The 16,408-nt window shown below is 40.6% G+C and overlaps 1 protein-coding gene across 7 annotated transcripts in view; it reads right to left on the bottom strand.

Moving 5' to 3' along the window:
* Positions 1–14,844, bottom strand: part of PWWP2A (PWWP domain containing 2A) — a 35,211-nt gene extending 20,367 nt beyond the window's left edge. For all 7 annotated transcript variants that reach the window (XM_079144968.1, XM_079144972.1, XM_079144973.1 and 4 more), the window contains exon 1: positions 14,191–14,844. In XM_079144968.1, the coding sequence (XP_079001094.1) occupies positions 14,191–14,774 (584 nt within the window). In that variant the 5' untranslated portion in view covers positions 14,775–14,844. The remainder of the gene's footprint in view (positions 1–14,190) is intronic.
* Between the last annotated feature and the right edge of the window lie 1,564 nt (positions 14,845–16,408).

The following is a 16,408-nucleotide window of genomic DNA, read 5'->3' as shown; positions in this document are numbered from 1 at the left end:
CAGCTCAGTTGGTAAAGCACTTCCCTAGCATGCCCAGGGCCATGGATTCAATCCCAGCACCACCCACCCTGCCCCAAAACAAAAAAATTAGTAGCTGAGCACTTGCCTAGCATTATATAAGGCCCTGGTTTCAATTCTCAGTATAACAAAAAGAAAACAAAAAAGGACTGGGGCATAGCTGAGAGATAATGCACTTGCCAACATGTACAAAGGTCTACCAAGCCTGTAGTCTCAGCTGCTCAAGAGACTGGGTAGGAGAATTTCTCAAGCCCAGGAGGCCAATACCATCTTGGGCAACAAAGGAAGACCCCATTCTAGAAAAAAAATTTTAAAATAACTATCTTCCAAAGAAGTTAAGAATAATGAGTGCCAAAATTTTGAGGGAGGAGAATGCTGGGGTTTAATAGTTACTCTGTGTCAGGGCAAGAGATATCACTATAAAAAAGTATTTTCAGAGCTTGGCATAGTGGCACACTAATCCCAGCAACACAGGAGACTGGGGCAGGAAGATCACAAGTTCAAGGCCAGCCTCAGCATGTTAGCAAGGTGAGGTCCTAAGACACTTAGCAAGACCCTGTCTCAAAATAAATAATAAAAAAAAGGGCTGGGGATATGGCTCAGTGGTTAAGCACCCCTGAGTTTAATACCAGGTACCAAAAACAAAGAATTCTCAGCTGTGCCAGGCACAGCGGCGCATGTCTATAATCTCAGCAATTTGGGAGGCTGAGACAAGAGGATCGAAAATCTGAGGCCAGCCTCAGCAACTTAGTAAGACCCTGTCTCAAAACAAAAAATAAAAAGGGCTAGAGATATAGCTCAGTAGTAATCACCCCCAGGTTCAATACTCAGTCAAAAAAAAAAAAAGATTAGGTGTGGTGAGGTAGTACTCACCAATAATCCCAGCAACCTGGGAGACCGAGCCAGGAGGATCACAAGAGGCCAGCCTGGGCAACCTGGGGAGACTCTTACCTTAACATTAAAAAAAAAACAAAAAAAAAAAAACTGGGACCTAGGTCAGTGGTCAATTACCCCTGAGTTCAATCCTCAGTACAAAAAAAAAAAAAAAAATTTCAGCCTAATGCAATGATAAAATCAATGATGTAAATGTGGAAGATCTAAGTAAGTCAAAATCCAAAAATGTGACTATTATAGAAAATATGAAAATATTTTCTAGTATTTGGATTCCAGTTAAGATGTCTGGATGTTTTGATTATTTTAGCCTTGATCAAATGAATTAAGTCTTTATTCTTTTTTTTTTTTACTGAGAAACAATGACTTAATATTAAAATAGCTGCTTTTACTGATGAACATAGAAAGCACATTTTTTTTTTTTTATTGTAAACAAATGGGATACATGTTGTTTCTCTGTTTGTACATGGCATAAAGGCATACCATTTGTGTAATCATAAATTTACATAGAGTAATGTTGTTTGATTCATTCTGTTATTTTTTCCCTTCCCCCCACCCCTCCCACCCCTCTTTACCCTCTATACAGTAGTTCCTTCCTCCATACTTGCCCCCCTCCAAGTCTTTATTCTTCTACTAATAAACTTTATATAGTTGTATTTGCTCAAGATTTCTAGGATTGGGGTGGGAGGGGTGGGGGGGAAGGGAAAAAATAACAGAATGAATCAAACAACATTGCCCTATGTAAATTTATGATTTTTAATAAAAAAAATTAAAAAGAAAAAAAAAAGATTTCTAGGATTAACAATCAATCCTATACTTAAATTCTGCATGCTTCTTGGGATATGCTCATAACCATTATCCAAATTCCTTTTTCAAAGGAGTACTTTAACATAACTAAAATGTTTACCAACAACTACCCCATTTTAAGTCAGACATATTTATAATTCTTACCTTATTTTGAAAAAAAAAAAATTTTTTTTTTTAAAGCTGATCAGGATTCATCAGCATGAACTTCACAGCAAACTCAAATCAACTCATCTCTGACCTAGGATTATATTCTTTTCCTTCCTGTTTACACCAGTTTTAACAGTGCACAACTCATTCTCATTCTCTTCCCTCCAATCCTTTTTGCCAAGCTCCAACTGTAAGAGGGGATTTTCAAAAAATATTTTACACTAAAAATAAAGAAATAAAAGGCAAAGGCATTAAAAACTAAGGAAGAGAAATCCCAAGGAATTAAAGGCTCAGGAAAAAATTCAGGAGGGTTAGTTGAGATAGGCCCCAGTGCTCTGGCTAGACGAGACTTCCCTTCCAGCAGATTAGTAGAAGACAAAATGAAATCCTTTCTGCTGTAGGAAAATATTATATGCAATTAACCACCTGAAAAATAATATGCAGATTTATTTCAAGCAGATTTTTTTTTTATTGTATTTTTTTGGTACTGGGGATTGAACCCAGGGGCACTCAATCACCCAGCCACACCCCCAGCCCTTTTCATATTTTATTTAGAGACAGCAGCTCACTAAGTTGCTGAGGCTGGCTTTGGACTCGCAATCCTCCTGCCTCAGCCTCCCAAGATGCTGAGATTACAGGAGTGCTGCTGTGCCCAGCCTCAAGCAGGTGTTTTTAGAAACTACCTGTCCTTACCATTAGCAATAGGTTAAATGATTAAAAAGGAAAAATTATGAAGTAAGCTTACTTGGTTTAGTTCCTGTTCTTGTGATGACAAACTATCATGCCAAAACTTAATCCAGAACAAATGAAATTAATATTCAGTTAGATGCAATACAAAATTTTACCAAAAAATGTACACCTATTCCTTTAAAAATTAAAAATAGAATAAATATATAATCCAGCAATCTTTTCTGGCTGTATATATCCAAACAACTGAAAGAAGGATATTTACACATCCACAGTCATAGCATTATTCACCATAGCCAAAAGTAGAAGCAGCCCAAGTGTCCACTGGCAAATGAATAGACAAATAGACATGGTTTCTCTGGGCATGTGTTTTCTCATAGGACAATTCTCTATGTGGCAGAAAGAAAAGGATTTTTAACAGGCCCTAGTTTCTTTGGTCTTCTATAAAAAAATAAGAGGTCAGTCATATGTAGACTTGAACTTAAGTTCATTAAAAGTAATTCATCTTTTGTGTAGGTGAAGCAGATACTGAATATCTATTACCTTAGTATAAATCTTGGCAAGCTGCCAAGATTTTGGAAACCATTTTTAGGCAGATTTACTGTAAAATAGATCATTGGTATTGAAATGTTTATGAGAATGGCTTAATTAGAGGGGCCCAAGTGCGCTGCTCAGTGATGAGAGCAAATGCCTAGCATATGAGACCTTGGGTTCAATCCTCAGCACCCCCTTTTGGGTACAGTACTTTAAGAACCCCACAGTCAGCCAGTTCCACCAACTTTTAAGCAAAGAAAATCTATAAAAAACAATTTGTCCTACGTAAGTGTAGATGCCAGAAATTCATCTTATGGACCACTAATGCACATATACACTCAAAAAAAAGAGGTTTGCTGGGGCTGAAGTTGTAGTGGGAGTGCGCTTGCCTAGCATGTATGAGTGCTTGCAGAACCTGGGTTGAATCCACCACCCTGCTAAGTAAATAAATACCTGCATGTGAATTAGTCTGATAGTATAAACAGTCCTAACCCTAGGACCCAGCTTTATAGGTGAAACCAGAGGCAACAGTCATTACCAAATGAAGTTACAGAAAGAAATCACTGTGCATTGATGATCAGGAAATGGGTTTTAAAGGCAACAGGACCTAGAAAAGCCCAAGCAGATTAAAACATCCTGTGCACCATAGCACATGTGTATAATCCCAGCAATTCAGGAGGCTAAAGCAGAAGGATTGAAAACTTGAGGCCAGTCTCAGTAACTTGGTGACGTCCTAGGCAACTTGGTGAGATCCTGTCTCAAAATAAAAAAAGAAAGAGTTGGGGATGTGGCTCAATGGTTAAGCACCCCTTGGGTTAAACTCCTAGTACCAAAGAGAAACAAGGAAAAAAAAAAGTAAAACAAGGAATGGTAAATGGTAAAGTCTATTTACCCATTTTTTAATGTCGCTAAAGATTCAGAGACTTAAACACGCAATAAAGGGAATTCCTGGAGGAAGGGGGAGGGTGCTAGTGAGAGTGTGTCCAAGGAAGGGGTCTAGGTACCTGGCGGATGAATAATTAATGACTAGTCTCTTGCAATGCACAGGGAGTCGTGACTATAATCCCAGCAACTCAGGAGGCTGAGGCAGGAGGATCACAAGTTCTAGCCCAGCCTCAGTAATTCAACAGGACCCTAAGCAACTCAGCAAGACCCTACCTCAAAAAAAAAAATGAAATAAAGGACTGGGGATGTAGCTCAGTGGTAAAGCACCTCTCAGGTTCAGTTCCCAGTACCAAAAAATAAAATAACTAGTTTCTTAACAAAATGAAGCCACTGAAGGCTTCTGACTATTCTACAGTAATATGACCATAAGTTGTCAAAATCACTTTGTTAAAAACTTTAAACTCATCTACACTCATCTGATCCCATTATTTACTGAGTACAAAGACGTGCTCAAAACTATCTTGCTTTCCCTTACTTTGAAATAGATTCTTCTCAAAGGTGAGCCTTTTTCAATTATATTTAAAGAGTATATAGGAAGGACTAAATTTCCCTAATGAGGCTGTAACCTTCTCTTCATGACCAAGCCTGTAATTTCCTCATAAACCATCTGCCCAAAAGTGCTAGTGGAAGGAAAAAAATTGGGAAACACCTCCCCCTCCGTTGTGAAGGCCACTGTTATCTCATCCCTAATAAAACACACATCATCCCTCCTTATTTTTTTATAGTGGCAATAATTTATTTTTATTTGTTCTTTTTAGATATACATGACAGTAGAGTATATTATGACATTCTATACATACATGCAGTATTACTAATCCTAATTAGGATCCCATTCTTGTGGCTGTACATGATGTGGAGTTACACTGGGCGAGTATTCAGATATGAGCGCAGGAAAGTGATGTCCAATTCATTCTATTGTTTTTCCTATTTCCATGCCCCCTCCCTTCCCTTCATTTCCCCCATCTAATCCAATGAACTTCTATTCTTCCCTACCCCCCTTATTGTGTGTTGCATTCACATATCACAGTGATATCTTTCCTTATTAAAAGAGGAAAGCTGTGCTTCCCCAATACTATCCAAAGTTGCTTCAAGTCCTTTCAAAGCATTTGAAAGATGCAGATTATACTGTAGGCCACAGTATCACTGGGTTTGGGCTGAGTAGACATTCAAGCCAACCCTTATTAAGTGACTTGTCACGTTCACCCTAGTTCTGCTACTTAGTACCTACTTCATAAAGTAACAATGTTAATAATTGTATAGCACTTACTGTCCGGCACTATTCTAAATAAATACTAATTTACATTAATTGATTTAAATCCTCACAGCAACCCCATTAGTAAAGTATTACTATCCCTTCTTTATTCATGTGTGCAAAGTGCTGGTGACGATTGAATCCAGAGCACACTAAGCATGAGTCTTACTACAGAGCAATGCCCCAGCTTTTCTTTTTCCCTTTTCCATTTTTTTTTTTTTTTTTTTTTTTTTTTAAAGAGATGGGGTCTTGCTATGTTGCCCACATTGGCCTCAAACTCCTGGGCTCAAGAAACCCTCCTACCTCAGCCTCATGAGTATCTGGAACTGCTGGTGTCCCCACCATACCCAGCTCCCTGCCCCCCTCCCCCCCCATTTTATAGTTGAGGAAACCAAAGCAGAGAGAGTAAGCACTCTTCTCAAGATCACACCACTGGTGAACCCTGGAGCTAGGTTATGAATTCTGGCAGCAGGCCCAAGGTCAGCTTCTCATCGCATCAAGTTATTTAGGCTCTCTCCTCCACTCTTCCACTAAGGAAGTGGAGGCACTAACAGGTCTGCTGCTCCCTTCTGAATGCAATGGAGGCAAACAAGCTTCAGAGCTCAAGACTATGCCAGGTTTTAAAATAATAAGCACCATCACAAGTATTTAATGTTTCAGCAGTGAAATGAAATAAAAGAACTAAATACTAAATGGAATGATTATCCATACTAAATGGATAAAATAGCCTTACATCTTCTTAGGTCAGGTTAGGTTTTGTCATCAAAAAGTAACAAAAAGCCAGGCATGGTGGCACAAGCCTGTAATCCCAGTGGTTTGAGAGACTAAGACAGGAGGATCACAAGTTTGATGCCAGTCTCAACAACTTAGTGAGGCTATAAACAATCTAGTGAGAGCCTATCTCAAAGTGAAAAATAAAAAGGTCTGGGGATGTGACTCAGTGGTCAAGTGCCTCTGTGTCCAATCCTTGGCACAAAAAAAAGTAACAAAAAGTTCAGTTTTCAAAGCTTTTTGTATTATGGAATTGCAGATAAACTTGACAGAAATGAGGCCAGGCACAGTGGCACACACCTGTAACCCCAACAACCCTGAAGGCTGGGGTGGGAGTTTGAGGCAGGAAGATTGCAAATTTGAGGTCATCCTGGGCAACTTAACAAGAACCTGTCTCAAAACAAGAAATAAAAAAAAAAAAAAAAAAAAAAAAATAGAGGCGATGGGGATATAGTTCAAAGAGTATCCCTGGGTTCAATGCCTAGTACCTCAAAACAGGGGGAGAGGGGAGAATTCTGGATATTCCTATTAATATCTGCCATTTACAGTTTTAGGAAGTTTACTTAATCTGAACCTGTCTTATCTGTGAAATGGATATTAATATAGGTATTTAAAAAATTTACTGATTCAAATTTCTTGGATTAAAGGAAACAAGGTATACAAAGCACTGGGCACAGAGTCTGACATAGAAATGAGAAATACGCAGTAGCTACTATTAAATATGGAAAGTAAAGCTTGGTAAACTTCTTAGCTGGTAGGAATATAAAGAGTATGAGTTTTACAGGTTGAAAAATACTGTTTCATAGTAAGGCAATTTTATAAATTAGTTCAGGGAAAAAGATAAAAATTATAGACTACTTAAACTTGCAGTGGGCAATCAAATTTGAGAAACCATTTGCAAGCTTACTAACCAGTTCTACAGTAAGAGCCTGGATCTGCCACCAGTCTGCGCAGCTCCACATGCATTCCTTGGCTTATAATTATGTCCCATTCTAAATTAACCAGTAACTTCTTAAAACAGGTACAAAGAGTTTCTCTTTCACCAAGTGTGGTGGCGCTTATCTATTAATTCCAGCTACTCAGGAGGATCACACGTTCCAGGTCAGCATGGGCAATTTAACAAGACCCTATTTATCTCAGAATAAAAACTAAAAAGAGCTGGGGATGTGGTTCAGAGATTGAGTGCCCTGGGTTCAATCCCTAGTACCAAAAAAAAAGCAAATTGGTAGAATGGAGCTCAGAAATCTATGCGCATTTGTTTTGAGGACCACTGCCCAAACATGTTTGGCAAAATCATTTTATATTAAATTCACCAAATATCACTTAACCTACACTCATGCTCTTCTAAGATATGTCCAGCCAGCTTCTGTTCTACTGGTAACATGAGTCTGAATTAATTTGGGAATTTAGGGAAAACAGTGCCAACAAGAAATAATGATGCACTTCACAGGCACAAATAACTAATATTATCTTTCATATTTTTTATCAATAGGAAACTAGCTGTAACAGTAAACATAAGCATATAATATGAATTCTTTAATAGCACCCAAAGAAAAGTCAATCTTAGGAAGATCACATGCAATTTTACTTTAAAACAGTACATGGAAAGTATGGTCTTATTTACACATAAAAGGCAGAAAATTAACCTCATTAGAAACATCAAATCCAATAGAACATGTCTGGCATCATTTGTATATGATATATTTAGTTAACTGGCATATAAAATGTACTTAAAAAACTATTTGTTGATACCAGAATTCTTTTTTCTTAGATTTAAGCTAGATTTTTAATGCCCAACAACTAATCACTTCCAAAACAAAAGAAATCAGATTAGTGCAACATGCAATGGAAGAACTCTCAAAAAAGCACAGTGGACACCCTAAATTGTCTGGATCAGAAAGTGACTAACACTTGACTCTACTATTTTATTGAAGAAGCCCTTTATTGACATCTTGGGATATAAGCAGAATAATCACACGCAAAAATACTTAAGTGTTTTAAATATGTACAACACAATCATTCAAGCATACTACCTGAGGTCCTAAATTCTCAACCTGGACACTTTAGTATGAACTACTGATACCACTACTCACTGCTTCACCAGAATGGCTGTATATTTTTCCCACCAAAAGTAGAGCTATTGCACCATACGTTCATGATCTCTGCAAAGAAAAGAAATCATTGTCTTGGTTTATATTTCCTTTAAAAAGAAATTTTTCTACAAATTGTTTTAAGAACCTAGACAGTGAAATCTGCAGTTTCTCAGTTCTTTTTAATGCAAACATTACCCACACATACACACACAAAATCAATATGGTATTTGTAGAATGATCAGTTCTGAAACACAACCTTTAATATGCATGTGCCAAAAAATTAAAATGCACAAGCATTTTTAAACACAAACATGTACTTTGTGATTCCTTAATTCGTGTCAGGTAAAAAAAATTAGTTTCAGTTAGATTTTTCAGGGTTTCACATTGACTTTTTAACTAAGAAGGGACTAATAAACAGAATAATCTGTGTAGAATGAAGCTATTTATCTCAGTAATAATGTTGCTTCAGGTATGGATTGAGCAGGGGAGATACTACCTTTTCAGAACCAGACCTGAAGGTTTTTGCCTTTTGCAGATAATCTTGACTGGTTAAATATTTCTATGCTTGGAATTACTAAAGTTACAGTTGTGTATAAGGGACAAGTCTAAAACTTTTCAGGCAAATAAAAGATATCCATAATCATTTCTACTGACCTAAAACAAGGGAACAGAGTCTTTCAAAAGAGGCGCTAGAAGGACTGAAATTGCTGCCTCTTCAGTTTGCTGACGTGGTACAAGAACATTTACATTGCCAGGCCACAGACAACAGTGCACACTTGTAATCCCAGCAATTCAGGAGGCTGAGACAGGAGGATCACAAGTTGAAGGCCAGCCTAGCACTTCAGTGAGACCCTGTCTCGAAATTAAAATTTAAAAAAGGTTGGGGATATAACTCAGTGGTAAAGCACTGGGGTTCAATCCCCAGTACCAATATTTGCATCCAAAGGGATGCAATCAGGAAAAAAAAATCCAAAATGTAGAAAATTCTATAACACAGAGCCTTAGAGAAGTCCACAGTTTAACAAATGAACTGCAAGGGAATTAAAATCAACCACTTCCAAGTAAGAACTTTTTTGGGATCCTAACTTGAGCAAAACTTAAACAATCCTGACATGTTAATTTTGAGACACTCTGGAACATTTTAGCACTAACTGAAGTTTAATGATATAAAGGAACTGTTGCTATTATTTTAAATGTGATAATGGTAGTTTAAGTATTTATCTTTTTAGAGATCTATACTGAAATATTTATGGTTATGCCTGGGATCTGCTTCAAAATAATCCCCTGAAGGCAACTGTAACAAGGATGAAGGGTGATGTATGCTGAAGCTGGGCAATGTATGTATGAAGGTTCACTTCCCATAATAAAAAAGTTCAACAAAAAGCACCTCATCACTGATTTCTTATGCTATCTAAATAATTAATCAATCATTAATCTGAAGGAATGCTTGTTACATATGAAAATGACAAAAACATAAGATTAAAGGAAAAAGGGAAAAGGAAAACTCAAACTGAATTTATACTGTTGATTAGTCTCACCTAACTGTTTTCATTATACACTGTCACCTTGGACAATATGCAGGAAATTGAAATTAAGAGGGCTGGGCATGTAGCTCAGTGGTAGAGCAAGCACCAGAACTACTTGGGTACCATCACTAGCAATGCAACCAAAGAGGGGGAAAAAAAAAAAAAAAGCGGGGGAGGTCTGGCATGGTCTATGTGTGCATGCGTATAATCCTAGTGTCTTGGGAGGCTGAAGCAGGAGGATCACAAATTCAAAGCCAGTCTTAGCAGCCTTAAAAATAAAATAAGGGGGTAGGGAGGGCCCACTGGGAATGTAGTACAGTGGTAAAGTGCCCATGGTTTCAATTCCCAGCACCAAAGGGGAGAAAAAAGAAAGGAAGAGGCAAAGAGCCTAGGGTAAACTAGAGAATGTATGTTTTACCTAAGGCATTCAGTTTCAAATAAGTACTATACTAAATGAAATGTTTTTAACCAGATACTCAAGTACCCTCCTTTTAGGGTAACCATGTTACTTACAGCCAAAACAAGATACCTAGACGAAAGGAGAAATAACACTCAAACCAGGATGGTACAGGCCACTTGTTCATGCTATTCACTTTACATGTGCAGTCATGTGTTGCTTAATTGTGGGGATATGTTCTGAGAATGTGTCATGGTTGAGAACGTCAGTGTATTTACACAAACAAAGACAGTTATAACTTTACTGGGTAAATATAATCTTATGGGACTACCATCTAAAATATGGTTCAAGAACATCATCTGTTCCTTCTAAAATGTCATTATGTATATAAACTAAAGCTTAAGCCTGCTTGTTTATGCTTAAGGGAACTGGCCAAAGCCAAATAAATTAGCCTTAGAAGAACTAGAGAGAGACTGGAGGGGCAAGTGCTGTGGTAGAGGACATGCTTAGCATGCGTGGAGCCCTGGGTTTAATACCTAGCACCAAAAAAAAAAAAAAAGCAGTAACTAGTCTTTTTGAAGACTGAAGAAAGGCACACGTACATTGATATGGTCTCCCAAACGTTAATTTTTTCCCAGTTATCTCAGACAGACAGGAATCAAAGTTTCAGAGCTCTGTGTACTCCAATATTCAAGCTAAGGAAACAGTGTCCAGAGCAAAAGCATGGCTCCTAACTGACTAAAGAAACTGCTTGGCACCAAGATCCACATCCTTTATTTTATCCCACACGGTCACGAAAAATCAAGCACTAAATTTCAGAAATACATATTTTTTTTTACTTTCTGCTTGAAAGAAAAGTTGCTAGCCCAACTAACTCTTTAATATGAAAGTAGAAAAAAAAAAAAATGGAGGTTTTAGAATTGGTTCAACTTAAGCTTGAATCCTAATTTTACTTACAAGCCAACTGGCCAAATTAAATGAACCTCAATTTCCTGCTAGATAAATGAAAAATACCACCAGAGTTATAAAAACTAAAGCATGTGGTCCAATGCCTGCTACAAAAACGGTTCTCAATAGGAAACTCCTGTTATTTTTACCTAGAGGTACAATTCAATGGCCAATTCAAATAGGATACAAATTATTTTTAAAGTGACTAATGAATATAGTATAGTCATGGCCCTGGTAGAATTTATTTTTAAAAAAAGAAAGAAAAAGAAGAAAATTTTCTGGATCCATCAGTTAACCCCAGGACAATGAGGGTAAGTACAGGGCTGAGGGCATGGCTCAGAGTAGAGCACTTGCCTAGCAAGGGTGAAGACCTTGATTCGGTCCCCAGCACTGGGGAAAAAAACAACAAAAACCAAAAAAAAGTGTGGGGGGGGGATGCCAAGTGCAGATTTAAATAATACTGGCAAGTCCATCTTCCACTTTATAATGAAAAAGGAACTCCAAACCAGTCAATCATTGGTCCTACAATAACTCCTTGAATAGCTAAACTGTAAAGTTACTGTGCTTTATTTCCTCACCACTTCCATGACTGGCCTCTCCCACAAAGGTTTTAGAAGGCAAGGGACTGTGTATGTATCACACATACTATACTCAAAATGCCTAGGGGGGTACCACATCACATTACATACCTCAGTGTTCAATGAATATTTTCATGCATTAAAAAATTTGATATGGGGTTGGAGCTGGAGCTCAATGGCAGAGAATTTGCTTATCATACATGCAAGGACCTAGGTTCCACCTCACACTGAAAAACAAATTGAGATGGTCCCCTTAATGGCTTTTTTAAAAACTGTAATGATAAGATCTTTTTACTTTAAAACATTCAAATGCAAAAGGTTCATATTAAGAACAGCTCTTTGAAGACAGATGGACAGACACAGTGGCATGTGTCACCTGCAATTCTAGCTACTACAGTCTGCTACTCAAGGAGCTGACGCAGGAGTATTGCTTCAGCCCAAGAGTTGGAGGACAGCCTGGGCAACATAGCAAGACCCTGTCTCATTTAAAAAAAAAAAAAAAAAAAAAAAAAAAGAAGAAGGAGGAGGAAAAAAAAAAAAAAGAAAGCTCCTCCAACTGAAGAAATCACTATTTATAAGAAACACTGTTACCAAACTAGACCAAAACTCAAAATTGCAATTCTCTACCAAAGAAAAATTTTTAAAAAATCAAAACACTGACAGAATGAGCACCAAAAAATAGGAAAGAAAAGCACTATCCATTCCATTTCTAAAAACTACTTACCTTGTTGCACCTTTCTTTTGCAGATTTGAAATTCAGATTCTCTCACAATCACTGGCCTCTTCTGTTTGATTCAATAGCATACACACTAGAGTGTCTGTCACTAATAAATACATCAATAGAAGACACTTGTCTTATTCTGCTTTCTAACTATGAAAACAAAAGTCCTAGCCCCAATTTTTTTAATTGTAGGGCAGGGTGGTGCACACCTGTAATCCAAGTTACTTGGAAGGCTGAAGCAAAAGGATAGCAAGTTCAAGGCCATCCTGGGCAACTTAGCAAGACTTTGTCTCAAAATAAAAATAGGGCTGGGCATATAGCTCAGTTGTTAAGAGTGCATGCCTTGCATGCACAAGGCCCTGGGTTCAATCCCTAGCACCACAAAAATAAATAAGTAAAAATAAAAAGGATTGGGGATGTAGCTTGTTGGTAGAACAGCCCTAGGTTCAATTCCCACTACAAAAAGAAAAAAAGAAAAGAAAAGGGATGGGTGTAACTGTAACTAACTGTGGTAGAGTGCTTGCCTAGCATGCATAAAGCCTGGGTTCATTTTGCCAGCACTGCCAAAAAAATTAAAAAATTAAGATTAAATAACATATGGAGCAAGTGTAACTGCTCCCATCTTTTCCCCAGAACATCATACTTCCATAAGAATTTTAAATGTTTCTTTTTTCCCATATGGAAAAGGATTTCTGAAACTTGATGGGAGGGCAAGGAATTAAAAGTAAAACACACTAATAAGTCATTTCCAAACAGGTGAGACACCATCAGTGTGTGCTGTTGCAGGAAACAGAATGGAGAGCCGTGAATGGGAGTCTCTGCACTTCATATCTGCAAAAGAAGAGAATAAAAAGGTTAACTTAACTCTAACTTAAAGCAAATTATCTATTTTACCTGTTTAAAGCAGTGCCCATAAACATTTTAAATCAAAAGAGAAACATGGGGGGCGGGTAATCCCAGCCGCTTGGGAGGCTGAGACAGGAGGGTGGCAGGTTTGAAGTTCCCTCAGCAATTCAGAGAGGCTATAAGCAACTTAAGTGAGACCCTGTCTCAAAACAAAAAATGAAAAGGCCCGACGATGTAGCTCAGTGACAAAGTGCCCCAGAGTGCAATTCCCAGGTCGTGGGGGCGGGAGAGGGAGGGGCCGGGGTGCGGACACGAAGCGACATAAATTTAAACTGCATCTATACTATAGTATTAGAAGTTATGTAAACAAAGATCAGAAAGTATATATATCCTATCTCTTCTTTAGATATTGCTAAAAACTATCATTAAAATTAGCAAACTGCGCTTCCCTATTTAATAGTTACCTATGGGGAATTACTGCCAGTAGTAGTAAGAATAACAGTTAAAAGGTTTAACTTAACAAACGCTCTTTCCCCAGTAAGGAGTGACAGGTAACCTTCTGAGAACCCCAATGCACACACCCTCTTCTCCAACCCCGCTAAAGTTAAAGGTTTATTTGAGGACAGACAAGTGCCTCCTGTGCATCTCCTCCTCCCAGTACCCGGTTTCCCGAAAAACTCCATCTGCATTTTGCATTAACCCACCCGCCCCTGGGTGGGTAAGCCAGAGCCAAGAGGCAGGAGGCTGGGAGTGGGAGGCGAGATCCACGAGCCCATCTGCACCCGTGCCCCGCGACCCGTGGCACACCTGCCCGCGCAGGCGTCCACCTGGGGCAGGCACCGCGCTCTCCCAGCCTCGCGCGCTGCCCCACGCGGAGCGCGCGCCCCGCGCAGCTCAGAACTGGAGGGCGGTGCAGGCGGCGGGGCCCCGCGCGCCCGGAGGCAGGAGCCGGGGGCGAAGGGGCCGCCGGGGCTCGCTCTCTCCCTGGGGACCGAGCCGGCGGCAGCGGGCTGGGCACGGGCGCGGTACCTTTTGGACAGATCCATGAGGACCCCGGAGAAGAGCTTCTCTCCGAGGCGGAACGATACGACGAGCGCGTCCTCAATGATGTGGTCCAGAGTGACTCGCACCTCGGAGCCGGGAATCAATTGCGACACCGCGGAGTCCCCGCCCGCCGGCGGCACCAGCGCCGGGGCTGCGGGCTGGGGCAGCGGCGTGTCCTCGCGCTCCTCGGGAGCCGTGGGCTGCTCGCGAAGCGGCGCTGGGGAAGGTGGAAGGTCCGGCCCTTCTTGAGACGCGGCGACCGCAGGCTCCGCCACCCGGTCGGGCAGCTGCTCCTCAGCCTCCAGCTCCGGCCCCGCCGCCTCCGGGCTGCGGGCGAGCTCCCCTGGCGGCGGCGGCGGCGGCGGGAGCGGCGGCTCATCGGCCTGAGGAGCGGACTGCTGCCCGTCGGCCTCGCCGTCCGGCACAGACGCTTCAGTGGCCGTGACCGGGAGGGGGTCAGTGCCGGCCTCGCTGCCGGGTATGGGCTCCATCTCCGGCTCGGCCTCGCCGGCGCCCCCCTCCCCGGGGGACGCTGCAGTCGCTGCCGCCTCTGCAGCCACGGCCGCCATTTTCTTCCTGGCTTCTCCCTCCTCCAACTCGGGCTGCGGCGGCGGCGGCACCGCTGCTTGGTTCCCTAGGCCTTCCCCTCCCTCCCGCGAACAGTTTCGTCCCGCCCTTTCCCTCACGCTCGCCATTGGCACCGCGCCATTGGCTCCATCCTACACCCCTCCCGCACTTGTACTATGCCATTGGCCTGGCTGGGACGTCGGTCATCTACTCAGGCCCTCCCGCCCACGCAGAATAAGAACTTCTCATTGGCCAGATGAGTTGTCAGATGTCGCATCTGAGAGGAGGAGTCGGGGTGGGCTCAAAGGGGGCGGGGGAAATCACAATAGCCGAGCTCCGTATTTATCTCCTCTTTCTATTGGTCGGAAGGAAAAATGTAGCTTTGCGGTTGGCTTACGCTCCTGCCCATTATCAGCGAAAGGAGGCGATCACGTGGTGCGCTTGTTCTTTCAAAGGTGACGGAGAAGGGGGAGTAACGGGAGGATGCGGGAGGGGAACCACTTCCCAGGAATCTCTGCGCGGAGATCCTTAGAATAAATGTTATTTCTAGGGGCGGACCTGCTTGAGGCTGAGTGTGGGCACGACAGGCGCCTTTGGTAAGGACAACTAAAGTTTGAGAATAATTCTGCAAGCACTTTTTGAGCGCCTACTCTGCTAGTCACTTTACTAGGTGCTGGGTATAGTATGATGTACACTGCATTCTCCATAACCTCATGGCTGTCACCAAGGAGACTGGAGTCTCCTTCACTTTTTAGGAACAAAGAACTAATCTCCACTTTCCAGGAACTTACTGATTTCAAAGAAGTAAAATGCTAACGAAAGAGTAGACACCTTACACACTAGACAAAGTGAGAGCAATCCTGAGACATTGCTCGTTCTCTCCAAAAAATGGGACACTCCTGGTCCCTGCTCAAGCTTTTTTTTATTTCCTGACTTGTCCTATGTTAATGGATATAAAAAGTGTCTCTTCAGTGTCCTGATGCACCTACTTCTCTACTTCCATTTTAAACCTTTTGGTTTTGTTACTCTGGATAAATCTGAACATGTTTCTCTCGGACTGCCCTCAATCAGTCCTTTTCTGTAGAAGATCAGACATTATAGACAGTAAGTACGCCTACAAGACAGAGGGAAGAAAAGTTTCCCGTGTTGAGGGAAATAAAGATGGATTTCTAAAAAATAATTGCAGCTAACATTTTTTGAGTACCATACATCAGGTACTAGTATACTGTAATATACCATCTCATTTGATTCTTACGAGTACTATTATTATACTCATTTTATTTTAAAAATACAATAAAAAGACTGCCAAGATCACTCAACTGGTAAACTGCACAGTCAGAATTCCAATTTTGCATAGAAAAGTCCAAAAATGGCAATAAGCAAATATTGTGTGTCCTGTTTATTTCACATTAGGTGGCTCTTGGGAAAAGTTCAGTAGGAGATGTCAAACAGGGAAATTTCAGAATCTTACTTCAAAATAATAGAAGGAAATGAATGTACTTAGTGTTCGTTCTGTATCAGGGATCTTCCCATAACCTTTCATTTCAAAGTCCTATGTTACGTCTTCTCTCTCTTACAAATGAGGAAGCAGAGTCTTAGTCAGTTTAAGGAATTGGCACTTGCCTAGCATGAATAA

Source organism: Sciurus vulgaris (assembly GCF_902686455.1).
Source record: "Sciurus vulgaris genome assembly, chromosome: 6".
In the NCBI taxonomy this organism is placed as follows: Eukaryota; Metazoa; Chordata; class Mammalia; order Rodentia; family Sciuridae; genus Sciurus; species Sciurus vulgaris.
This window is presented reverse-complemented; position numbering and strand designations above follow the sequence as displayed.